The following is a 27052-nucleotide window of genomic DNA, read 5'->3' as shown; positions in this document are numbered from 1 at the left end:
GCAGGCAGCAGTGGTGCCAACACAGCTTTTGGGGAGAGCATTTATTGAGGAAGATGATGTGGAAATGATCTCTGGTTGGTGTGAGTGGTGGCTCCAGACCCCACTGTCTCCCAAAGCCAGGAGGTCCCACATCACCCCCAGGCTTGGCTCTGGAGTAAACAGCGCTCCAGAGACTGTCCTTGCTCTTCACTGTCAGAGTTTCCTATTGAGACAGGGAGTCAAAAATAAAGGCATTCATTGCTTTATATGCTTTGGCATAGGGTACTATAAACAGCAAAGTGATTCTGAGATCAAATGTGCTGGGGCTGTTCACAATATGGTATGTAAGGAAAGACCTGTTTGAAAGCAGAAGAATAGACAGTGCAGCCATGTCCCTTGAAAAAATGGAGGGTTTTTGCTTTTGTTAGAAGGATTCATCCTGTTACTCACTGTCAGAGTGTTAATTGCCACATGCTAAGAGCAGTGTCACCTTCTTAGGGTGAATCTGAGAGAGTCAGGCTGGTACATGCAGTAATCTTTTTTGGGGGAAGCATCAGCTATAAAAGATGGTCTCTTCCAGTGTGTTTCCAAAATGGAGCTCTCTATTGGGCAGCATGTTCTGATATTAAGCTGATGGTTTTATTTCAGACTTGTCATTAGTTTGATTATTAAATATAATTTACTTGTAAATTGTTACATATCTTGAGTAAGTTCTGCCTGTCCAGTGCAACTTGGAAAGCAGGAACAACATTTGTTTTATGCTGTTTAAGAGTGCTGACCTAAAAATATTTATGGCTCAAAGATGATTCAATCAAGGTAAAAAACTACACAGAAATAATGTGCCATTGTTTTACACTGTAATTTGCAGGACAGATAAATGTACAGGCTGCTGTGAGAGGTTATTTTATAATTACCCCCTCCAGCATGCATTTTAAGATCATGATGATACAGAAAACCACTTAAATGGGATTAAATGCTTCAATGAATTAAAAGATCACTGAACATGGTACTTTGCTGAGGACAGAGCAACAGGGTCATCTGAAACTCAATTTCTGCTGTGTTATTTGCCAGAGTAGCTCAGAGCAGCCTTGGGACCTGGAGGGATCTCTTGTTGACCTTGGATGACCAAGGCACATCCTCAGAAAATCCCAGCACAGCCCGGGCCTGAGCTTGTCTTTAGTCTAGCACTGAGGACCTAAACAGCTCTGTGCACCAGGTGTCTTATCCCAACATACAGAAACATCTTATCACGCCTATTTTTTTTTTTTTTTTCTAATAGTGCAAAAGTGGTTATTTTAAAATTTTTTTTTTACAAACTACGATACCTGTGGGTGAAAATAAAAAGAAAGTGGTTCCTATTTCTTAAATGTGTATTTCATTAACTACATATTGGTGCAGTTCCAGAGAGAATATTTTCTAATAAGATAGGTTTTCAGTAGAAGAATGTCAGCTTGATGAGCTGAACTGTTCTTTTACAGTAAGGGAAGAGCAAATTCTTTGTTAAATGTTACTCCAGTTTTTGTTGCTAAATATATAGACATACAGTTTTTCTCTGGAAGTTGGAGGAAGTGTTTTTTCACTCAAGGCAAGAAACTGTCCCAGATATTTGACTATGACGCTTCAAAATGGAACATTGTGGCAGGAAAAAATGGGGTGCAGGGACATGCCAGTATACTGAGGCATCTCACTATACTGGCATATGCATCCCATATAGAATGGGAAGCTTTTTAGGGGGCAGGTATCATTCAAGGTTGCAGTACTTTCTGAATCCTCCTTGGACCTGAAGAAACAGGGCTGTGGAACAGCTTGAAGGCATCTGTCATGTGGCAGTAATAATAATAATAATAATAATAATTGAAAATAAAACCTTGTGAAGAGCAGTAAAATCTTCTAAGATATTGTGACTTAGCGGAAGGTCCCCACCGCTGTGCAGAGCTCCGTGCTGTAAGTGGCCACTGTGTGAATCATTTCCTTGGCTTGTGGGTGGACTCAAACTGCTGCAGTGTCCTGTGCTCATCCTCCTCTCTGGCCTTCACAAAATCAGTTTGTAGTAGGATGCATTTGGTTGTCCCTGATGGGGTTGGAGTGTGGAGCAGTTGGACATGACAGCTTCAGAGCCACTCCTGGGGTGTCAGGGATTGACTCTAGTGATGCTTGCTAACAGCCAGAGAAGCTGGTGTCAGTGGTGGGATTAAATTAGAAGGGCTTGTGATTTGTCTTGCCTGTAGAACATATATTTTTAGTTAATTAACTTTTTCTTTTTCTTGTGAAGTAATTCTTGCAGGCCCTTTCCTGTTTTGAACAATTTTCTAATGATGGATGTGACATTTTATACCTAAGAGATGAGATCACTGAAAATGGCAGGGGCTGTCAGATCATGGACTCTCACTCTCTGATCCTCTCTCATATTTGGGTCCTTACTTTTCTTTATGTATGTGTGTGTGTGTGTGTGTGTATATATATATATACACACTTCAAAACTACACTGGAAGGAGTTAAGGGAGAGTGCAGAGTTAGGAGATGCTTTTGCAACCTGTTTGACCCAGTCATGTCCGAACATCACCATACAGGCTTCAATTACACGTGCCCCTAATACTTTTTCCACCGGGTCCTGCTGCATTCGATGAACAAACTAATGATACACATTTAATGAACAGCTATTCCATAGCTTGTTTCCCACTCATTGCTCAATTTGTGGCCCCAGGCCTTATTTAGAACATGTTGTTTAAACATCCCTTTGAAGACAGAATTATTAGTCCCTTGGGGCTTATTTATTGTGTTCACCAAAGTCCTATCCAGTGTGTGGAAAATAATTAATTTGTTTTCATTATCTTTCTGTTAAGTGAAGAGAGACACTTATTCCTGCTCAGTGGATGGAATCGTGAAAGATAGGGAGATAAATTATACTCAAAAGTTTTGAGTGTTTGGACCCCTAGTTGAGGAAAACAGGGACCTTTTTTTTTCCAATTTAGTGGAAATTCAACCTGATCCCAGGTTGAAAGTGTCTTCTTGACTGTGATTATGCCTGAAAGTTTTTAACCCTCAGAGGAAAAGATCACAAGGTGGATGAGGAGCATTCAGAAAATGATAAACTTTCTGTAACAGCTTGTTTTTAAGTACCTGTCTTGTATGAAGCATGAGGAAGGGACAGATGGAGCAGCATGGGTGCTGTTATCTGCTGTGCTGATCGGTTTCTCTGGCTGTGAAGACAATGTCCCGTTCCTTGTCCTACACTATCTATTCCAATTTCTCTAAATCTGTCTGCTAATCAGACACCAGATGCCCTTGCTCTGAGTCTCCTGTGGATCCCTTGGTGTGGCCATCTCGGTGGCTCTGGTGAAGTAAGACATAGGAAGTTTTATGATTAGAGTATATAAAGCATCAATACTGGTAGAATTCAAGTTACATGGGTACCTTTGCTAGCTAGTTTTCCTTACTTCTGGAAAAGTAGATGACCATCTGATCCTCTTGACCTTTTCCTCTCTGCTTTTTGAGAATATTGGCTTTAGGAAGCACTGATTCTTCTGTCCATCTCCCCTTTTTCAACCTCCAGTGTAATTTCTCTGCCCCTCCTGTGCCACCGGTACCATTCCCAGATTCAGTCCTGGTGGTTCTTCTTGCCAGCAGTGTTGGTAATCCTGTTACTCTCTTTGTGTTTTTTGATCCAAAACATGTGGATGTAAAACCTTTACCAGCTAAACTCTTTCAGATGAGCATTTCAAGTCATCTTGAGACAGTATCAAAAATCTGAAATTCAAGAGATGGAAATTTGATCAGAATATTTTACAGGCAAAGGAAAACGGTACCTAGTGGGAGAAGGTTCTATACAGCAATCATAACTACCAGCCACGCCTATAGTAATGGCAACCTTGGAGGCTCATTTGAGTACTTGGCCAAAAAAAAAAAAAAAAAAAGTTCTTAATTTTGTTACATTCTGCTGAAAATGACACATTTCTCTTGTAGTTTGTGCATGCTAAATGAGACAAATACTGTATTTTTTCAACCCATGACACAAACCTCTATTCTAGTTTTCCTTTCTGTTATAACTGATTTCAGATTTCATTTCTGGTATTCTTTTCTTTGTCAGATGAACATTAAAACAACCTCAATTCCTTTACTCCAAAATAAAATACAAATTAACAGTTATCTGAAGAATAATAATTGAAGGCATAAGAGAAGAATGCTTTGAGCTAGAATGTCTCCATGGCAAGTGTCTGGTTACTATAGCAATCGCCATGGAGCATGTGACCAGCATGATAATTGCAGGGGACTTAAGAGCCTTTTCTCTTGCTGAAGTTTGATGTCTTCTCAACAGAGGTGTTATGTGAGGTCACATCCCTGCAATCCGGACTCCCAGATGGATGGATAATGCAAACGATCAATTTGCCGCTCCCACTGGGCAGAAAATGGTGTGTTCAGTTCATGGATTTTAATTTGTTTGATCTACAGCACATCACAACTGAGGGCAGAAATTTCTTCTCCCCAATCCAGCATGTTTTAAATCTACATCTTGACTATTGGTTTTTGTAGCAATGGTTGCTGTGTACATGTTTTGTGGAGCACTTTGAACTAGGGCAGACAACACTGTCTCTGCAGAGCCTGGCTGATAACTTTAATGCAGAAGTACAGTGGAATTCCCAGCAACTCGGATGTGTTAATATTGAGGGACACAGTAACTTAGTGTTGCATTAAAATAACCCATTGTTTTAAAGTTAATTTTTTCTTTTCACGTTTACTCCCTGTGTCTAGTGAGTGAGGTGGCTTGGCTTCCACAGTGAGAAAAAAATTGAGAACACTTTTTCTAGAAAGAAAAGAATGTCAAATTTGCACTCTGCATTTCTTAATTTTTATTGAGTATTTGGATAGGTAGCCTCTGATTCCTTCTAGCATATGGCACTGCTGACTTGACTTTCATCAGTGTTTAAAGGCTATTGACAATCCTGCTGAAACAGGTTAAATATTGATAGCTCCTTGCCACTTTCACGGAATGATGCTTTACTAGAGGACAGAAGCAGTAAGGAATAGAGCCAAGTGATTAAATATATATATTTTATTCACATATACAAGTTGTTAACAGTATCAAACTCAGATGTTAAATTTTCATGATTTGGAAATATTTACCCTTAAAAGAAGAACCTTTTCTGTAATACACACTTTCAGTATGACTGTACATTGTCAACTGTGTCATATTTGACTGAAGATGAGAGGGCACTACCTATTGTTCTTCACATGAGGATGCAGAGACATCCTCTTTGTTCTGAGGTTGCTACCAGCAACAGATACTCCTCCAAGGAAATGAGTCACCCAAGTGTATTTGCCACAGAAACATTTGCTCACTTTGTGCTGTGTGGAAACCAGTGACGTGAGGTGTTTGTGCTGTGCAGGTGTTGGGGGTCCATCCCCAGAGACCCTTTCTAACCTGGCACAGAAAGAGGAGCTCGGCTCCTCCTGCTCTCCATGGCACAGGTGCTGAACTGAAGAGTTCTGAGGAACTATTTTCCTCAGAAATAAGGAGTAAAATGAACCTGGGATTCCTCATTTATTGTATTCTTATTGGTTTTCATTACTGTGCTCTTATTCCTTTTCAAACAAGATTTATTAAAATAATGGAAGGACACACCAAATGTATTTCCTGGAAGTTGGGTGCTTATTTTTTGGCTATCCTGCTGTCCTGAGATGATTAAATACCAGGTCAATCATGGCTGTGTAACAGAAATCCAGGTTAAACAAAGATCACATTGTGTTGTGTTTTAGATTCAAACTCTGTAACATTCCAGTACTTCTTAAACACTTTTTCTACAAGGACAAAGATAAGGGGGAATGGCTGCCAATTGACAGAGTGCAGGGTTAGATTGGGTATTAGAAAGAAATTGTTCCCTGTCAGGGTGGGGAAGCCCTGGCACAGATTGCCCAGAGAAGCTGTGGCTGGCCCATCCCTGGAAGTGTCCAAGGCCAGGTTGGACAGGGCTTGGAGCAACCTGGGATAGTGGGAGGTGTCCCTGCCCATGGCAGGAGGGTTGGAACAAGATGGACTGTAAGCATTCTGTGATTCCTAATGGAAAGCTATGACTTGATTGGAGGAATCTGCTTATTAGTGACTGTGTTTGTCCTTTTTACATTGAGGAGGAAATAAATAGGGAGCACTTACACAACAATGTGTAAGAATGCTAATTTGGGTGATAAGTATTATTTAACTTCGTCATCATAAAAATAATTGTTCAGATTTTTAAATATAATTAAATAGATGTGTAGTTTATCTCTTTCCTATTACAACTTGGTTTAATGACTCAGCGGTAAACCATAGGCAGTTTTTTCACCTCCCTGTGCTTTGCTCGATTGTTACTCTCTTATCAGCTTGGCCAGATGGAAGCTGAGGTTCAGCTCAAGGTAACCAGCAGAAGCTCCTGTAGTGGTGGGTCGATAAAATCCCAGATGATTATCTGTGGTGCACTGCTGTGTAGACACAGAGCACTTACCACACATGATATTTAGAGGGGGTTTTATTACTAGCATTGAAGCGACTGACAGAATATAGGTGTCTCTGTTTTAACAATGACAATATCTGCAAATACTCAGCTGGAATAGCTGAGTATTTTAATGCTTTTAACAACTACTGTGATGTGACAAATGCAGAGGGTTTGCTTTTAGGACAGGCCAAGTGGAGATGGGTCTCAAAGATCATAGTCTAATCTTTATCTTGGATCAGGCTCAGCCAGGGCATGTTGCTCTGGACCATGCCTTGTAAGGTGTTGAGTATCTCTAAGAATTCATAATCTAGCAAGACAGTATGCTCCTTTACTTTTGAAGTGTTGGTTTTTTCTTCTGTTTAAATAGAATTTCTTGCATTTCAATTTGTGCCTGTTGCTGGGTGCCACTGAGAAGAGCCTGTCTTGGTCTTTACTCTCTCCCATTTGTATTTGATACACTGATAGAATACCTCTGGCCTTCAGTTTCCAAAATGTGAATGTGGGAGTCTTCTGACTTGCTGACAACGTTGTTTCAATTTTTCTAAAATAAAAGTATAGGTAGTACAGGTGCAGAATATGAAGTAAGGTCAGGATGTAGAAAGAGGCTGTAGTTCAACTAAAATATAAGGTTCTAATTTTCATTATGTACGTTCCCACCATTCCAACAAACATCTTAATGGATGTGCTGCTGTTAAATTCAGTGGGAATGGAGGTGGTCCTGTAGGATTAAATTTTTTAGTTGTGGCAGCCACCTAGAATGACGGTATAAGGAATGACTCTGGGAAATGGAGCGTCAGACTGACGGTGTAGACGTGCCTGAGGTAGTGATAAGCCTGCTATCTTGCACAGCAGCAGTGACCCAGCTGCACCGTCACACTGCTTGGTGCAGGCTGGAGCCATCTGCCAGCAGCTGTAACAAGCACACTCTTCCTTGGCTTGGGTTTGCATGACAATAGGAATGAATTTGGGAGCAAGGCTCCCGGGTCTGGAAAACACCCCAGCAAAACTCGATAAGGAAGCCGTTCTGACTGACCGCACTTAACCAGATTAAAGGGATTCCTGTGGTATTGCTGCCCTGGATGCTGGTGTACTGCAGGAGGCTTCTGGCAGTGCTTCAGAGAGAATGACCAGCACGCTGCTGAAGGACTTTCAGGGAGCTGCTTTACACTTTTGCATCATTTCTTTTCAGCTCTGTAAAGTAAATTTAAGCCAGGGTGAAATCCCCTTGATCAAAGCTGTCTGAAGGGAGGTAATTGCATGTTGTTAACCTGACGGTTGAGGCTGGGGTTCAGATGTGGGGTGGATTAAGGCACTTGAGCTAAGCAGCTGGACTTGGGTGTAATGAATACAGCCTGGAAACAACATAACTGATGGGATGTATCTGTGGGAAGTCTCCACACGCTAATCCACCTGCTCACTTAAACCCTCATTCATGGGAACTGTCCTATCATAAATCACCAGCCTTTGCTCCTGGTTCTGTGGGTTCATAGGTGTGGTTTGGAGAGCTGATATCCCCTTCATAAACTCCTGAGGGCTGATCAGGTGTGTGACTGCTGCCCTGCTTCAAGCGAGTTAAAAATCACTGTGTAATTCCCTGTATTTGAAGTTGATGTCTACATATTTTTTTCAGCTAATAAATTTTGTGAAGGAAATGGAATACACATGAAAAATACAATATATTTTTCCAAACTGCTTTAAGTGAGTTTGAATGCCTTCAGCAGTTCTGAATATTTAGGACTTCCTTGGCTATCTGGGCATTTCTGAGGCAGCTTGTGTGGCTGTTAGGCCTGATTTTGTGCTGCTGCTAGATCTGTTGTCAGTTGACACCAGCTGTGATTCCCTGGCTGGTTAGGTTGGGTTGGTTTGTTTTCATGCTGGATTTTTGGGATCATGGGAAATGAAGAGTACTGATGTGTTTTTACTGAGCAAGGGCATTGTTTTCTTTGCCTACAGGTAAAGCTGCATTGCCAAAGGTGAACGCCTGGGATCTGGGGAGAGGGTCTAAGAGCAGTTAAGGTTAATGAGATTGTCGTCCTTCAGCAAACTTGTATATGAGGATTTGGGGTGGTTTTGTAGCTGGAATATATGTCACAACAGGTTTTTCCAGTATTTTGTTTGTGGGCACTGTCACACTGTACCCTTGATGCATCAGGGAGTTGTGTGACAGTGCAACTCCCATGCACTGATAGAAAAAAAGGAAAGGTCAGGTGAGAAATGGGGATGGAAATTGGAAATCCTCAAACTGTGTCTTTCTGTCTCACTCCTCCCTCACACCTTGTAGCCTGCACTTAGCACTGGCTGCCTCCCCAGGGTGCTGCCCTTTAGATACTCACAGTGACTCCCAGAGAATTCTTCTTTTCACCAGGCATCAAGCCTTCCATCATTTAAGTCTCTCAGGAAAATCTGTTTGTTTCCTGGCTATCATGGAAATCTCTAGCAATTCTGTTTCCTTGTTTTTTCCAGCTTGAAGACTATAAGTGAATATATAATTAAAAATATAATGAAAAGTCCCATCTCTTTTAGGAACAGAGGGACAAGTGATGGATTTGGTTGAGCTAGATAGTTTATTTTTCATCCCCTTTACATCACTGCCATACCACGTGATCTCTGGGTTTTCAGAACCATCATGCATGATTGTTAGTTACAAGAACCATCACGTGTGATTGAAGTTTACTTCATCTTTACACTCAGAAATATCACTGATTTCAGTTTTTTAATAGTGTAAGAAGCACTGTAAGAAGAAAACACACACCTATGTAATCACCACATACCTCAACAATGGTACTTAACCCAAGAATCACTTACTGGGAATAAATAAATGTCAGACAAAGACTGTAAATGGCTTCGCTTGCTATGAGAAAGGGCTGGGCAGGGGGATGAATTTGTGCAAAATTTGACAAAAATGAGAAATAGGAGATGACCTCTCTCTTTAGAGCTAGCATCTGCGTTTGTAAATTAAAAGAATAACTGCATCTCCACAGGTTCCAAATGAATTCCATGGATGTCTGATGCTGATAACAAATGACTGTTGTACGTCTTCCCCAAAATCCTTGCTGTGACTGTGATTGCAGCTCTAATTATGGCATAACAGATGCAGTGTTGTATAGCACCCGCCTTCTTCAGGATCTGTAGCTCCCCTTACTTCTACATGAGTTTTCTCATTTTAGTCTAGAATTTACTACTGCTTGCGGTAACAAAGAAGTCGCTCTTAAAGTAAGGAAAAGAAAAAAAGATTTGGAGATAGTTACACTGCTCACATTGTTGTTGTGCTGCAGATGTTCGTTGTGTTCGCAGACAGCGCGATTGTGGGAGAGTGAATTCATGCCTCACTGGGTCCTTTCCACTTTCTCCAGCCTCTGCTGAGTAAGCAGTTAAAGGGAGTTTTTTTCTTTTGTTCCCCAGCCTTTGCTGCTGTTTGAGGAGGGCAAGTTACTTGGCTGTTTCTTTCAGCTGGAAGTGGAACGGTGTCATTATTTTTTTCTGTTTAAAGTATTTATCAGAAGAAATAGAAGAATGCATTTACATTTGAATGCTGCTCTGTTGTTCTTCCAACCCAAGGAGGAGGTGATTTATTTTAGTAGTACAAACTAATGCCTTGTGCTGTGCCAATCATGCTGCCATTGTCTGCTTTGATATTGACAGTGAATCGTCTCTTGGATGTTACAGTTGTGACCAAATACCCGGTTCACGTGTATGGGTTTGGGGACAAGGAAGGTGTGTGAGCAGCATCTCGTGCTGCAGGGACGCTCCATCCCTGGAAGTGTCCAAGGCCAGGCTGGACGGGGCAGGTTGCTTGGAGCAACCTAATCTAGTGGAGGGTGTCCCTGCCCATGGCAGGGGGTTGGAACTAGGAGATGAGCTTTAACAATCTTTTCCAACCCCAGCCAGTCTGTGACTCCCGACAGCGTTTCTCCCGCGGAGCATCACCCCCTGCCCGGGTGCGCCGTCCCCACCCGTCCCCGCGCCGCCGCCACGGCAACGCCGCCGCTGTCGCTGTGCCCGCCCCCGGCCCTGCCCCGGCGGTGCCACCCTCGGCTAGGGCTGGGCGCGGAGCCTGCATGGCACGGCACGGCGCCGGCAGTGCCGCTCGCTAGGATGAACGAGGAGGTGGCCCAGAAGAGCGACGGCGGCGAGAAGTGCAACGGCGGCAGCCAGCGGAGGAAGAGACCCAAGAAGGTGGGACCGGGATCAGCAGCGGAGCCGGGCGGGGAGCGGTGCTTGGGGTCGCGGAGCCCGCGGGGATGCTGCTGCCCTGCCTCCGCGAGCAAGGGCTCTCTCCCCGTCTGTTTCTATGCGGAATCGATAGCCTTGCGATAACCGAGCCGGATGGCTGAGCCGAGGGGGTTTTCTGTGTTTTTTGTTCTGTTGAAGTTGGTGTCATTCGGCAGCGGATGCTGCTCAGCGCAGGTTTCCCTCGGCTGCCCTTAAGAGAGCGGGTGGTTTGTTTTGACAGAAGGTGATATTGGCTCATGTGCTGCTACACATCCCTTTTCCTTCAAGCTACAGAGACGGAGGTTTATAAACCTTTGGTTTATTTTTCCGGAGATGGTTCTTAAGGTCATATTATAAACAGTCATAGAAATCCATTGCTGGCTATTGTACCATCCGTGGTAATTCGGTGATGCTAATGACAAATACCTGGGTAAAAACGTGAATTTGCCCAGCCACACCCAGTTCCCAAGGCACTTTCTCTGCGTGTCCAGTCGTTCTGTCACAAATGGTTGATTTGCAAGGTATAGCCTGCCGTGCCCGCTGCTTCAACCCCCCGGTTGAGGTAATCGCTTTTTAATGGCTTTAATTGCAGGCTGCTATTTATTTCTGTTTGGGCTTTCTCTCCCCTTTAGGAGGAGAGATGCCTGTGGTGCTGCATAATTATGACATAAACGGGTTTACAGTTATTCTCCCCTCCCCTTCTTTTATGTCAATTGTTATAACCTGAGTTACAGCTCTGAAATGTAGGGGACTGCTTACAGGGTGAAGAAGAATTATTTAATCCACGCACAGCATACACTGGTGAATTTTTCAGTCCCTCATTTTGCATAGAATTTGCATTTTAACCCACACTGTATGTGGGCAAGACAAATTGTTACAGATTGTAATAACGCACAGACACGTATTCAGGGACTTCTGCAAGGGCTTTGACCTGGTGAGGAAAAGCTCTTTTGCAATAGGTGACACTGTTAGGCCCTTTTTTATCACAGAGGGAAGATTTTGTACCTATAACCACAAGGGTATGAGAGAATCCAGTCTAAACGAGAATTTGAACAAAAACATCCTCACCCCACCCCATTGTGCTTGGAATATTGCCTGGATCTCCACACAGTGGGGGATTTTATATAGCATCATGGCCTTATATTTAAGCAGAACCTAGTAGGAAAGAGGATACCTGCTTTGTCTCGCCTCTGAATTTGAAAGGTTTATTTGTGTGGGTATGGAAATCCATATAAGGAGGCAAAAATCAAAAGATTAGGTGCATACCCGATGTTTTAATTGGACTGTTAGGTTATCTGGGAACAATGTCATATTAGGAGAGAGGTTTTGAAGGTCTAAGGAGTCAAAGTGGGTGTTCGGATTGCTTCTTTTTTAATCTCTGCATTTATGCTTTCTTGTTTCTCCATTGTTTTCTAAGTAAAGTGGCCCAGAGCCTTTCAAGGTTGCAACAGCTGCCAAATGAATGCTTAGAAAGCATCTCTTATATTGAGTCTCCATATTCCGAGTCTTCCAACAGCTGATTCATCTTCGTTTTTCAAAAGTATAATAAATGCTTGGGTGTTTCCTCTTACAACTAGAAAATATAAACGAGGCACTTTCAATTGACAGATACTAAGCAAAAATATTGTTAATCCCGGAGTTTGGATGCAGTAGATGTTGGTGGCTCAGGTCTGTTTTAGATAAGCTCTCACCAGTCTTTCACCCTTAGTGGGTTCATGAAGAAATACAGCTCCTGCCTTTGATGTTTCTTTTAAAATTCTACAAATTATATTCTGAAAACCTCAAAATTGGTAGCTTTCTTGATGAGAGAGATAGACCCTGGAATAGCCAAGAGTACAAGAATTCCAGGTTGAATTCCTCTGTGTTTTGACTAGGTAGGCACAATTTATTTTGGGAACAGAGACACAAGTGCCATGTGCAAGAGCTCCAAAATCCCAAGTAATGTAGCCTGTTTTCAGGTCCTGAACTACTTTTGCTGAACAAAGCTGCATTGCGCCAGCCAATATGCCCTCTATCTGTTCTGTGGAAGTTGATCCCTTTTGTGTGGATAATTAAATATTAATTGATCTAGATGAGTTTGATCTGTGTATTGGGAGAGACAAAGAGCAGCTCTTCTCAGATACGGCGTCTAGCTGGATCTTCTGTATTCCACCATGGTGTCCTAGCTAGGAAGCCACGCACAACTCTCTCTAATTTTCAGCAGTACCCTGTTTTTTAATGTGTGCACACTTTAAAATAAGAAGGCTTCAGTTTTGTCTTCATACAGGATAGGAATAATGGGAATTTCCATTAAATGGGGAAAATTACTACCTACGCAAAGCCAAATTTAATCCTTGGTGATGGTTGTGGCTTTGTGTGTTCTGGTGAGTCAGTGGGCTGCTTTAATAGGTTTGTTAATCCAGTGGTGGGGTTGTGTCCAGTTTTCCAGTTTTGCCTTTGTGTGATAACTGGGATATGATCAAATTAGTGTTCCTGGGAAGAAAGTTCATGTTCACACAATTCTAGTATTGGAGAGCACAGGGTGCAGTAGTGGACAGGGCTTGTTCTGCTGCTGGTGTAACTTAATGGAGATTGGTGTTGAAGGAGTAATGCAGCAAGTGATCTGGAATTTGTAATGTGTTAGTGTTTTCCTTCTGTCTTTTGCCAAGTCTGTTGCAAAGGGCTCAAATACTAAATTTATAGAATTCATTTCAAGGATGGTTTTTTTCATCCTACAATGTTTCAGATGAAAACCAACTACTGTTAATCATGTGGAAAATGAAGTATATTCCTATATCTAGTATTGAAAGCACTGATGGCAAAGGGGTTTCTAGGAGCCGTAAGTTCTTCCTAAACTTACAGGCTCTTCATAAACCACACTGTTGATGGATCAATGCAGAAATAATCCATTTTGGCTTATTGCAGAATTCCAGTCTTTTCACTTGTATTGCTCATTCTTTAAGAAAAATTACAATCTTGGAGTCAGACCCATATTGGAAAAGACTTGGAGGAAGTTGTAATGTCGATTTAAAGGAAAAGAAATGAGACTTCCTTTTCTAACCTAAGCATAATGTCCTATTTTAAATAAAATTGGCTGCATTATGTGAAGTACTTCCAGTGGAAGCTGTATACTTGATAATGCAGTCATTACAGTGTACAAGCTAATCCTTTTAATTAATTTCGATTACTTAAGACTTTTTCTTCCGTGCATAAGGTAATTGAGACCCATTTTGGAATACAAGTGTCATGTTGGTCACTTATGTTCAGGAACAAGAATCTCAATGTACACAAAACATGCAGAGAGGGATTGCCAGAAGAGTGAGCTTGTCCTATGCAGAATCCAGAGGAGTTTAGCTTTAGTGTGCTTAAGCAAAGGCAACCTGAGGGGAAAAGGAAATGAGGCTCCTCTGCAGCCTTCTAATAGGTTTAATCAGATAGAAAGCCAAGAAAAACTTAATTATGTATGAGATATGATTTCTCTAACATATCACTGGACCGGATTCAACTCCTTCGAGGAGGTCCCTCTTGCTCCCATGATTCTGTGCTTTCCCTCTGTATCATTTACAGTGCCATAGTAATATTGCACAGCACTTTAATTGATGGCAAGTGTGGCTATTTAAGTATTTGAAAATGTTTGTTTACCTGGTTATTTCACCCTTGCACCTACCAAATTTAATGGAAAACTGAATGCTGTCAAAAGAAGGGTTTGAACCAGTGACCATCTCTCCTGAAATTGGCGTGGGGGCTGGTAGGACAGCAGTTCCAGTTTTCTGGGTGGTGTTTCTCTGAATTGCCCTCATTCCACACTTGAAAAGTCCCCCTGTGCCTTCTCTAGTTGCTGCTCTTTGCCCCACTCTGCTGCTATACTGGTGACAGACAAATAGCTGTGGCCACACTGCTCTCGGCTGTGCTGTTTGGTGATCCAGCTGGCATGGAACCGGAGTGTGCCACCTGAGAGAGATCATGTCCTCTAGCTTTAGAAGAAAGGAGCTTTTCCTTCAGTCAATAAGCAGTAAATTGAACAGGCAGAAAAGAGCTAATGAGAAAAACCACAGGATTTTCTTTCTTTCAGCAGTAGATCTCTAAAAAACTTCGTTACAAAGGAAAAGTGGTAGTTTCAAGTTAACTCAACTCACTGGTGTTCAATATTGCTAATTTTACTGGTAACACAGCTGCTGTAAGGCTGGAAGGTCTTACTCTTCTTTCAGCTGAACCAGTGGGAGAGAACTGGAACTGCTTTGCTTTCAGAGGAGCTAATCCAATTTACATGAAAGTAAACAGGCAGAGGAATGGTTCTAGAATTTGCTCTATAAAGAAGAGAATAGATAGAGAAAAAAATGAACTTGTTTTTTAGTCATGGACAGGTTTGTTAAGAGTGTTAAGGGTCAAACCAGTCGTATTCCTAAATGTCTGCCCTGTGCTTTAACATGGTTTGCACTATCATGAATCTGATGCAACTCCACTGCTGTTCTTGCACTATTGAAATCAGGATTTGCTTGTTCCCTTTGCCTTTCATTCCTATCACGAGTCTTCCAGCACATTTTGTGCCAGGTGTAAAACTAACATTGTAGCTGCAAATGCTTTGCTGTATTTAGCTTTAGTTGCTATGTGTGATGGTAACAACCATCAATGATGTGTATTTCTTCCACTGTGGGATAGAACGTCTCACCTCTGTTTCCCAAGTTGCATCAGCAAATGCCCCATGCTTCCATCACAACAGCTCCATGGTGAGTGATGCTCTGGATAAACAATTTCCATTTACTTAGAGCAACAAGGCAGGGAAAATAATTGACACTGTACTGTGCTGTAAATCAAGTCCCTTGGGATGGGATTTCAGAATTTGCTGAAAGTCCTTGCAAGGAGTTTCAAAGATGAACCGAGACTTTTCCTGGAGTTTCAATGCTTCCAGATAGTTGTTTATTAAGTCTTTCAGAGGACAAGAGCCACTAGCGTGACCCAGGTACAGCATAGAGCACAGAAAAGCAGGAGTGAGGCTTCTCTATCAAGATTTACACAGCTTTTTAAAGATAATTTAACCAATAGTTACTAAAAACCTACATTATTTTCATTTTCCTACCAATTATTCAGTAACACGACGAGGAACTGCGGAATTTTCTATCCAATCATTCCAAACTACTTTTACTGCAGAACATGGAGTAGAAGAAGAAGAAGATTTAGAGAACAACAACAATCCTTCATTTTGATATTTTTTACTCTTATCTATTTACTACAAAGAGAAGCCCAAAACCTCTATATTTTTCACCCTTTGACAATCTTACATAGTAGTCTGTCACCTAATTCACACCACTGTATTTTCTAGTTCTTGTCTGATCATTGGTAACTTTTTCCAAGGTTGGGGGCTAAAACAGTGTTGTTCGGGGGGGGGGCAAGAACCCTTAAAAACAGGCAGAGAAATACTCTGGGCACTCTGGGTTCCTACAAATAATGATGTGTGCTAGAGCCGAACATCTGGACTAGAGCGTTTTGTGTTGTTGTGGGGTGTTTTTTAGCATCGTAAAGTGTGTAAGACAAGAGTGCACATGGTCTGGGCCCCATGGCTGAGCCTGGCTTTTCTAGGTCTATATATTCCCGTGTAACAGGGTCACTTCAGCCGTTGCTGTGCTCTGTTGTATCGATGCCATGAGCAATGAACAAGTCTTAGAAGGAACACAACTACTTGGTAGGTTAAATTCCTTCATTGTGGCCTTTAAAGGTAATATACGTATTGTTTTAAAAATGTTCTTGTTTTCATAACAGAGTAATAGGAATCTGCAAAGGGATGGAGTTGTTTTAGTGTATTAGCAGACTTGTGCCAGTGGTGCATTTCACAGATTAAATACTGTGAAGGTAACAAGGAGGAGATGATCTGGATCAGTGGTGACTGTTACAGGGGATGGCGTGGCTGGTTGAGCCTGCATCCGCCTGCTGCGCATTCCAGGCTCCTGATTTATCATTCACAGTTCTTGCTCGTTTTCACCAATGTTTGGCAAACATCAACTGAGTCAGAGAACCAAGTCCCTTTTTCCCCAGCCAGCTTTCCTTTCTCCCTGCAGGATGCCTGGGGCTGTCAAGTATCACATTTTTGTATCGCGCTCACGCATCTCACAGCCTTGTCACGCGTTCCTGCGGTGACAGAGGCTGAGCTGGGCTTAAAGCTGCCTGTCCTGGCTCTCTAGGGACATTGGGGCCATGCTGGAGGCAGCCACATGCTGTCTCTGCCTCCCTGCCCTCATGGTGTCCACCTCTGTAACCTGCCTGTCCCCATCAGAGATGCCTTGTTTTTGTGGCACTGTGTCCCTGTCTGTGCTGGGCATGCTGTGTTGATGCTTTTGATGGCATCTCTGGCTAGGGACTCTACAAATCGAGACTGACATATGCAGCACGTAGATATTTAGGTTACACACTGCGAGCCCTGGAGCTCTGAAATGCAAGGAACAGAGGGAGGCCAAAAAAATACTAAGATGGCCAGAGGCTTTTCCATTATCATTTATTTTCAGGAATTAATTATTTCAAAATATTTCCTAGCTGATTAAGTAGGCTTCTTTTGTCTTGGTGACAGAAATTGCTGAGCTGAAAGTTTGAACTTCCTGTCATTATGCCTCCAGTGTGTAGGAATAATCCAGTATTTCAGTTTTCAGTAGAAATTTGCAGTTTTGTTATTCATCCAGTGGGATCCTAGTATCTTTTCATTTTCTCATTTATTTCCACTTCATTTCATTGTTCTCTGGCCCCAAATACAGGAGGGAAAAATATTTAAAAAGTAGATGGAGGTGGGCTGATGTGCAAGGCTCCCTGAGAGCAATTTCTAAAATTGCATGAGAGAGGCAGTGAATTACTTCAGGTCAATTTTGGTAAAAAAATCCTAGTTGTAAGGACATGTAATTGATTGTCAAATTCATCTTTCTCTATTTTAAATGTGAATTTGGAGGATGGAAAACGTAGTATTATATCTTTACATTTTACATAAAAAGGCAGTGTATCCTTTTGGGCGTTGCCAGTCGGTTTGGCAATTGATTGTTTTCCCCAAACCTTCCTGAAATAAAAATGTTCATTTGGCATGCATCAATTTAGGGAGCAAAGGTAGACACCAACCCACATTATCTCACCTCTTCTGTGGTTCCTTCCAGCTGGCTACACTTGGGTTACAAGCAGGTACACAATTTGTAGCCTACTTCTGTTTTCTCTGGGTTTAGTTCACACACATGCACACACCCACCCACCCCAATTTAGCCCATGAATGAAGTGCTCTCTGGGGAATAGGATCAGCTCCAAAGGAAAGGATAGAGTAAAAGACAGTAATTGCAGCTGGAAGTGATTTTCTAGGTTAAACAGTGTATAGGTTTCTGCCACAAGCTGAGCGCTTCAGAAGGGATTGGTTGCTTTTATTTGTTTCATTGAGGCTTGGCTGCCATGCATTTATATTACACTGTAGTACTGGATCTCAGCAAGCAGAGTGTATGGATTTCAGCTGGCACCAGGAGTGCAGGTTCCTGCAGCAATATAGCTTCATGATCAGTTAAATCTGCTAATTGTTCCACTCCTAGGGTTCCTTTATAGAGCAGGGTTTGAAGTGTGTCAGTGTAGTGGAGGCAGCAAAGAACATTGGTAATAGTTTTGAAGTAGTAAATGGAAGTGGGAACTGATGTTTATAAACAATTTACACCTTTCTGTAGGATATGCCATTCTGAACCTTGTTTGTCTCGTCCTGTGTTAAAAATTGTGCTGCTTTCCTGTGATCAAAAGACTCTACTAGTCCTCCTCTTAAAAATATTTTAAATGTCTAATACATCTGGCAGCTTTCAGTATGGGAGAGCAGATGTCAGCGTATAAATGTCAAGGAACAGTGGCAGTTATTCATGGCGTGAGCCATTAGAAACCTCGTCTGATTGTGCTGGTGGAGACATTGGTATGACCTAATCATAAAGTGAATGAATGGGCATCAAGACCAGGAGAAGGAGGCCCTGGGACGTGTGTGTGTGCACTCGGGTGCGTGTTGTGGTGCCGTGTCCCAGGCTGTTTGTGTGTGTTTCCGCAGCATGGCAACGGAGCACAGTGGGCTCCAGTCTGTGCTGGATGTCAGCATGGGTTTGGTAAAGCCAGCGGGGCCCTGCCAGCTGCCATCAGCCATCAGGAGCTCTTGTTGCTCTGCCCCTCTGACAGAGCAGAGCAGGGCGAATATCAGAACAGAAGCTCTGGAATGGGCACATATTTTCCAATCAATCTGTGATTCATGCTCATTAGCTTTGAAACACTGAAGAAAGGCGCTTTATGAGCTGGCATTTCCATTTGTGCTTTAACTGCTTTACCCAGGCTGAAGACAGAACGATGACTGCAGCACTTGCGAAAACAAGGGGAAGAGAAAGATGGAAACGTGTTCTGTGCCTTGTCTAAAGGTCACTGCCCTGGTTAGAGATCACAGCCTCCCACTCAGCCCTTGGATCTGCTGATAGCCTCTTATTTGGTGTGAAATGCAAGTTAAATGGGTCAAGCGTAGAGTTACACATTTTCTTGGGTGGCACGTTTCCTTCAGAGTTGGGGAGGAAAGGTGTGAATATTCCCTCCTGTACCTTCTGTTCCCTGCCTGAAACACAAGCCAGGCTTTCATTGTTGCATTCATTTTTAATTAACCTCTTGTGATGGTGCAACAGGTGTTTCTTGAGGAAACCGTGGCCCTTGCAGAGCTTGCAGTCACTGCACTTGTGTCTGGAGGTGTAAGTGTGTGAGGGCTTGTGGTTAATTACATGTGATGCTGTGTATTTGTACACGCCTCTCTCCCTGCTGCTTGTCAGCAGAACTGCTTTTTTCATGGCCACATCCCCAACAGAAGCAGCAGGCGATGGCTTTTAGTTGGAAAACAGCTGCCAGGAACTCATTATGCACTAATGTACGCTTCAAGATTGCTCCTTTGCAGAAGGAGCTTAGGAGTGTGGCCCATTTGAAATGTGGCTGACAGCAATTAGGATAGCGATGTACAGCATGCCTTTCCTAGAAATCATTGTTAAAGACCAGTTACTACCTCTGACCTGAAATAATACAGTCTGGATTGTACTTATACTGCACTTCTGTGTATGGTATCCCAATTTCTTTTGGTGATTGAGGAAAAAATTCCTGCTGGAAATCTCTTCTGCACATTGTAGTTTCATCCAAATAGAAACCAGATGCATTTAAAAAAATCCAAACCAAACAATTGCTGAATGTAAGTGGTAAATACAATTAATGAAATTCATCTTTTTGATATAATCCAAGTGATGAAGATATGGTTACAAACCATATGTATGTAACAGTATGAGTTGGAATAAGGGAAGCTTCATGTGTTGGATGTTGATGCTGGAACCCATAGTTAAGGGATCATTCACATGGGAAAGCACATTTGAACTGGGACCTTCGTTTCTTTTCTCCCACTTGTCCTCTTGGGAGGATCAATATGATGATGAATTTTAGTTTAGTTTAGTTTAGTTTTCCCAAAGGAGGGAACAAATGGTTAAGCTTTTACTGAAACTTTCTGAGAAAATGGATGTAGTTGATCTCCCCAAAAGAGAAGCCCTAGTTAATACAGAAGGAAACCGAATTCCTACGATTCTAGTCTGAAAAGTCTCCAAAGTCTTCCCTGTGTCCCAAGTCCATAATGCAGCTGGGGCATTTGTAATCATGTTCAGAAACAAGTTCTGAAAGTGATGGGGTTATGGGTTTGGGTCTCTCTGTTCCAAGCCTGAGGCCACAGTTGGACAAATGGTGTGAGACAACGCTGCCACCAGTTGAATGTTCTTTCCTGGGAAGCACAGTAAGAAATCCACCTGGGCTTGAGCTCCCCTCTTCTGCCTTGTACAGGACACAGGGTGGGAAGGGATGGAAATGAGCAGCTGAGAGCCTTGAGAAGGTGAGGCTGATTTTATTGTGAGGCTTTCAGTGCTTGACTAGATCATCAGGGAGATGTTTTTCACTATTATGTGCTTACAAAACCCTTTATTGGAACAGCTTGAAAAGCAGGTAATTATTTAGTGCTCTTTTTCTGTCGAAAATGTGATTTGCAGGAACATGAAATGAGAGTGAGATTTACATTGCTATAATGCTTGGTTCGACCAACTGAGATTGGGCTGCCATTCTGATAGTGGTGATATTAATATGAACTCATTTTCTCAAACAGCATTTTTCACTCTTGCAGCTAATGTGCTTTATGGGAGGAAATTGGTATCACTGCAGGCAGTTCAGGCAGTTGCTTTGCAGTGGTTTGCTTGGGGCAGCCTCAGGTGCAAGCGCCAAAACAAGGCTGAGAATCCAGCGAGCCTCAGCTCTTCTGCATCCCTCCTACTGCTGGGGACCAGCTTCAGGAGCCTTTATTCCTCACAGCCCTCCTCTTTAAAACCCTGCCTCTTCTCTGTGCTTTCCCTGCCCTTTGCTTTTCACCCAAAGACCTTCTGAGCCCAAAGTCTTTTCTCAGAGGTTACTCAAAGTATTCAGGGACTCATTCAGGTTGGAGGTGCCATGGAAAGTGGGCCTTTATTTTAGCTGTGTTCAAACAAAACCCACAGCTCATATTTAGAGCCTGAGTCAAAGCTTGCTGAACTTCCTGGAAGGATTCCATTAACTTTAGTAATTTTGACTGCTTTTTAATAGTTTTGAGATTTATGCCATCAGGAATGAGTTGAATATTTTCTTGTTTACCTTTGACATTTATGGCTACATGAATAGCTGAATTAGGACTGGTTTTCAGTATACTTAGATTGATAAATTCTGGGGCCAGGTGTTTAATCCTTCTCTGGAAATTCTTCCTTGTGACCTAATAAAATTACTGGCTGGTTTTATTGCAGTAGTAATGACAGCCGTTAGTCTATATTGGTGTTTGTGGAAAACATGTAATACCATCAGTCCATTTTCCAGCGTGTGCCATTAATCCAGCAGATACCTGTGGAAACATGCAGTTAATTCTCTTCATGAAACATGTAAATTCCCCTTTAAATTCTAAAGGCAGTTCTCAGCTCTGACCTCTTGTATCTCAGCAGTAAGGATTGACTAAATCTATCACATACTGCTTTGAGGTGGTGAAATGTATAGGTGGATTATTCCAGGTGGCATTACAACAGTTTCTTCTGGGGAGAGTTATTTTCACTGTTTTTTAAAATTATTATTATTATTATTTTTGTAACCTTCAGAGTTCTCTTTCTCTACTTTCCTACGAGCCTCCCACTACTGTTGGAAATCAGAATGAGTTTTTGGCAAATCAGTTTGTGTGATTGTTTCCAAAAATATGAAGTGAGGTTCCTCTTTATTGTGCTTGAATTTGAACACCGACACTGCCCTGTCACATCAGACACAGCCCCTGGCTGTAGCAGGTTTGGTGTGACTGGTTGGAGGGGTTCCTTTCACACGGCTGGAAGGTGACTTCACCCAAGTTGTTGCATTGTTCTGCATTGCTGGAAGCCTTCCTCAGAGTTTTTGGTGTACAGGCAGTACAGCGTTGAGGATGATCTCAGATGTGGCACATCCATGTAGTGCTCCAAGGACAACAGGGAGGAGGGGGAGGGTATGTGAATTGTGAGAGCTTTGGGAACAGCAGCACTTGTGACAGAGATTTCTGTCAGTGCAGGAGTAACGTCAAGGAACAAGGATGATGTCATTGGGTGTGTGTGCTAACAGAGAAGATACTTAAGTTTTACTTATTGTGATGTTTTTGGTGTCCAGAATTTCAGTCTCCTGTTGGCTGTGGTTGAGAGCAGTGGGGAGGGCAATGTAGGCAATTATTAGCATGAAATGAGTGTGGAGAGGATGAGCTCCAGAGCACAGTGAGCTGCTGATACAGGAGAATGACAAAGAAAATTCTAGGTGTGGAAAATCCTTACAAATAACAGCAGGGATTATTAGGAGTTTATTCTGTTTTAATTACATTTTATCTTACAAAACATTTCAGGAGAGAGGTGAAAGAAACATACTTTATTTACATTGATCTCATTCAACATCTATTAAAGTTGACCTAAATCCTTTAGGTTTGGCCTTCAAGGTTCAAATGGTTGCTGAAGCCCTTTGTCCGCTCCAGCCTCTGTCACTTGGTGCAGTGCTCAGTGGATTTTTTTCTTAGGTGGTTAAATGCCTTCCATGTATCTGTCTGCTCAAATAAAGAACTATTTCTTCAGCTGTTCTAAGTGAAGAAATCTTTCTGTAGCCTCTGGGAACTTATTAAGCATAGGGGTTTCGCAACTGGTTTGCTGGCAGGTAATACAGTCGCAGTGAAATAAAATGGAGACTCACAGAAAATTATGAAAAGGGTTTTAGGAAAGTAATTGGAAAGCCAAAAAGGAATAACTTTTGAAAAAAGAATTGGGTTTTGATTCTAAAAAATACAGGGGTTTTATCAACATCTCTCTATTCTGTAGACATAATTTTGAAAATATGATTTAGCGCTCCTTTCTTTCATTTGTTCTCTTGATGTTTTTAAGGAATATGCCTAAAACCTCTGTCTCACTGGCCTTGGCTGCCAGCCAGGCATTTTGTTCAGAGTTTATTCAAGCTCTTGTCCTTATGCTACTGGGATTGTCACCCCTGTGCAGGTGCTGGGCTCCCTGAGAAGGGGTGTGACAGCAGGCGGTGGCAGCCTGGGCACGGCCATGATTAATGAGAGCAGCTTCCCCACACCACCTTCCCAGTCTGTAGCAGAAGATGTGCCTTCCCACACCTTGTTTTCTTTAAAAAAAGATCTCATTTTGGCTTAGAATATAAAGAAATGAAGCCCCAGTATTGTGTGTAGTCATTTCCAGAAAACTTTTGATCTGGGAGCTCCAGACTCCTGTTTCCTCCTGCCAGTGGTGACAAGATTTTCAGCTCCTCCACAATGAGCGATATATTTTCAATCGTGCTTAATTAAGCCAGGTGGTGTTTTATTTGAAGATATGCCAAAGAGGGGAAATAGCACTGGAATTCATTTGGACTGCTGTTTTAAAAAAGTGGAAGGCTATAAAGCAGCATGGTATTTTAGTTCTTTTGGTATTTAATGAGTAGATAGTTTGAAATGTATCTAATTCTCTCTCAGGTTCACTAATTTTTTGTATTTCTGTATTGCAGCTCTCAAGGTGTTATTGTTCAGAGTAACCTGGGCATGACACTTCAGCTTCATGTCATCTACTCTGTATTTGCATGTGTATACTAATTTGAAACCCTATACATATTTATTTCTCGTTGTTTACTTTTTCTAAAATGTAATTAATATTTAAAAGCCTGCAAGAATGTTTTCAGAAGGTTTCTATCAGTTTGGCTGCATTTATTTAAACATTTGTGGGTCAGTATGAGTTTGTGTGTGTATGTCACCTCAGAAATGTATAGTCGAAGGTGCTGAGAATATTCAGAGTAACCTGCTAATCACAGCCAGTTTAAAAGGGTATTATGTCACTGAGACTTTCTTAAATCCCAGGCTGCAATCTTCTAATTCCCTTTGGTAAAAGACATTTCTGTGCTTTTACTGTGCCATTTTAGCATGAGCAGTGCTGATTTTAAAGCGAATCTTGGAGCCAAACGCTGTTCTTTGTTAATGACTTTCGTAGTGAAGGATGAACATGCCCATTTTGGTGTTTTTTTGCAGATAGAAAGTGGAGGATTGACTTTAGATAGTTGTAATGGAAGTTAAAAATGAGGAAGGCTGAGAAATGTTGAGATAGAATTAACAGTTTTTCTAAAAGAAGTGTTTAATGGGTGTGGGGTGTGTGTGCTTTTTTCCTGTAGGTGTACATGTGCATCTCACACTGGGGCATTTCTCTCTGTGCAGTTCTTTAATGAACATTAGGACTATCAGCTCTGTGGTTTGCTGAGATAAATTTAAGGCATTTCAATAACGTGAACAGAATTAGCCAGAAAGAATTTTAACTAATTTGATTCAAGCATTATTTTACCCTCATTTTTCAGACTAGGAAGACCTACTTTCTCACTAGGCTTTTAAAAGCATAACTGGTTGCAAATTGATGAACTTCTGCTGCTGACTTTGATCTTTAAGGTCCCTTCTAACCCAAACCAGTCTATGATTCTATGACTTTGTTACACCTTCTGTGTGTCAACAAAGCAGTCAGAGTACGTTAACAAAGGGATGGTCGATTTTTATGCTGGATGACAAAAACCACTTGAGATGGTACCAACATTCACCTGACAAATTCGTTGTTGGTGTATGAAAAGCACCAGCCCCCATTTTCACTGAAATAAAGTAGGGGGGAAAAAAAAAAAAAGACAGAAATGTTAAAATTAATTTCATCCTTTGTCTTATCTATGATAATTTCTGGTTTGTATGTTAATTTTCTTGAAACAAGTGTCCGAATCAAAGGCAAATCTTCATAACTAAGATGTACATTGGAATTAGCGTTATCTGCAGCAGGCTTGGAATTTTTTCCTCTGATTATTTTTCTCTGAAGGCTTTTTTTTGCACAACCAGGCAATGCTTTTGAAGAGACACATGGAGTAAGGAGATATCTCTGGCCTGTATTTGTGTTGGAAATAACAAGTAATGCAATTAGTAGATGACTGCATGAACACTAGCAATTAGAGCTGAAGAACGTATGAAGTGTGTGAGTGTAGAGCTGTATTTCTGTATCATCTGTACTGGCAGAAAACCAGAAAAGCTCCTCTCAGATGGGTAGAATTATTGATGGATAGGTTTTAAACTCTTTTGTCAAATTTTGCCCAGTTCTGATTGTTGAAGTTTAAACCAGGTTTTGGACAGTGTGATGAGTAGGGAGAATCTGAGTCCGTCCTCTCCTCTTCTCATTGAGGGAGCTCCTCACATGTGTTTTATCTTCCAAGCTGATGAAATTTCTACAAATCCAGTATGTCATCTCCAGCACCCATAGGTCAGAGATGCTTAGTAAAGAATATGAAATAGCCTTATTTTTGTAGTTTTATCTCCATCTATCCCATACCAGTTTGCTTATGCAGGTCCATTTGAAAGACCTTACTAAAATAAAACCACCCCTGTAACTGTAATTTATTTGACATGATTAGGTTCTGAACAAATTGACTTTGTCTGCTCCTTCTGATCATTATTCCCTTTATGTCAGGACTGCTTCATTGTTACGGAAGTCCTCTGTGTAGTTTTGTGAAGGTTATCCAATTTTCCCTGCGATCCAGTCAGCAGGGAGCCATTTCCAGTCCCAGTTCTGCTGAGCCATGCAGGTGCCACTGGGGCAGCTTTGCAGCTGCCTGGGGGGCCCAGTGGACACACAAGCGGAGCAGGGCCTGCAGAAGCGTGACAGTCACCGTGTACTTGGGATCTCAAAGGGCACAAATATTCCAAGGTAGGGCAGCAGGGCCTTGCTCAATATCCTTATAATTTTACTGTTTTAGTAGATTTTTTTTTTTGTGTGTGTGTTTCAAAATTTTGGTGGATCAGCCAGGAACTTTGCTTTCTCTGCCGTTTTGTGCATAGGATCATGGAATCCTTTAGAGTGGAAAAACCCTCTAGAGATCATTGAATCCAACTGTTCCCCCAATACTGTCAAGCCTACCACTGAACCATGTTCCCAAGTGTCATATCGGTATATCTTTTAAATCCCTCCAGGAATGGTGGCTCCACCACTGCCCTGGGCAGCCTGTTCCAGAGCTTCACTTTTCCTTTTTTTTTTTTTTTTTTTTTTTTTCCCCTCTCCTTTTCCTTAGTTCCAGAACTTCGGTACAAATCACAAAACTCAACCTTTCCTATATTTTGTTGCTTTTGAATTGTAACTGTTTTCCACAGCTTCGTTAGCAACCTATTTGACTGCTACTATATACTTATACCTTTTGAATATAAGGAAAAGAAAGGAAAACAAAGGAAATCAATATCAGTTACAGCTGCTGGTACTGAGCACATCCAGTTTTTCAATATAGAGGCTTTGTCCCCAAGCCTATTGTCACTCCATCATCGCCAGTTCCAGTCTCTTGAGATTTTGCCACCTCAGTAACACTGCAGGGGATTATAGTAATTAGCCCAGTCTTTCAGAGAAAGCTACTGAGCCTCCTGGAACAGCATGGCCAGCCTTTGGATCAGTGATGTTACCACCCTGGGGTGGAAGAAAATTGCTAAGGTGGTGTATTGTAAGTGATCAAATGGGTCTGATAGAGGATTGAAATGGTATGGAAAGTAACTGTCCTAATTACCATGTTCCTTCTACTGTAGGACCATTTCCAAGGACAGGTCTTCACCAAGCTCTAATCAGCATGATTCCTTTGGCTTGTCCAGCAGATCCATATCAGGTGATAACAGAGGGCTGACCTTTTGTTCAGTGTGATTTTAAAATAAAGCAAAAATACATCACACCAGTGACAGCCGCTCAGGCTGTAACGCTTACAAATGAGTTCTTACTCTGTAGTTACCTAAAGATGCATCTCTGCCTTGGCATTTAATTTGGAATTTTGTGTGTGTATGTAAATCATATATATTTATATATTTGTCAACATCTTAATTATGT

The 27052-nt window shown here is 41.8% G+C and overlaps 1 protein-coding gene across 16 annotated transcripts in view; it reads left to right on the top strand.

The window, feature by feature from the left end:
• Nucleotides 1–27052, top strand: part of LOC125326132 (ankyrin-2-like) — a 277846-nt gene that overhangs the window by 82336 nt on the left and 168458 nt on the right. For 8 of the 16 annotated variants that reach the window (XM_048304053.1, XM_048304052.1, XM_048304051.1 and 5 more), the window contains exon 1: nucleotides 10495–10622. The exons of 3 other annotated variants lie outside the window; for them this stretch is intronic. In XM_048304053.1, coding sequence (XP_048160010.1) covers nucleotides 10542–10622 — 81 coding nt within the window. In that variant the 5' untranslated portion in view covers nucleotides 10495–10541. Of the gene's footprint in view, nucleotides 1–10486; nucleotides 10623–27052 lie in introns of those variants that run through there. 5 more of the 16 variants (XM_048304045.1, XM_048304033.1, XM_048304034.1 and 2 more) reach the window with 3 other exon arrangements.

Source organism: Corvus hawaiiensis, chromosome 5 (genome assembly GCF_020740725.1).
Source record: "Corvus hawaiiensis isolate bCorHaw1 chromosome 5, bCorHaw1.pri.cur, whole genome shotgun sequence".
NCBI lineage: Eukaryota > Metazoa > Chordata > Aves > Passeriformes > Corvidae > Corvus > Corvus hawaiiensis.
This window is presented reverse-complemented; position numbering and strand designations above follow the sequence as displayed.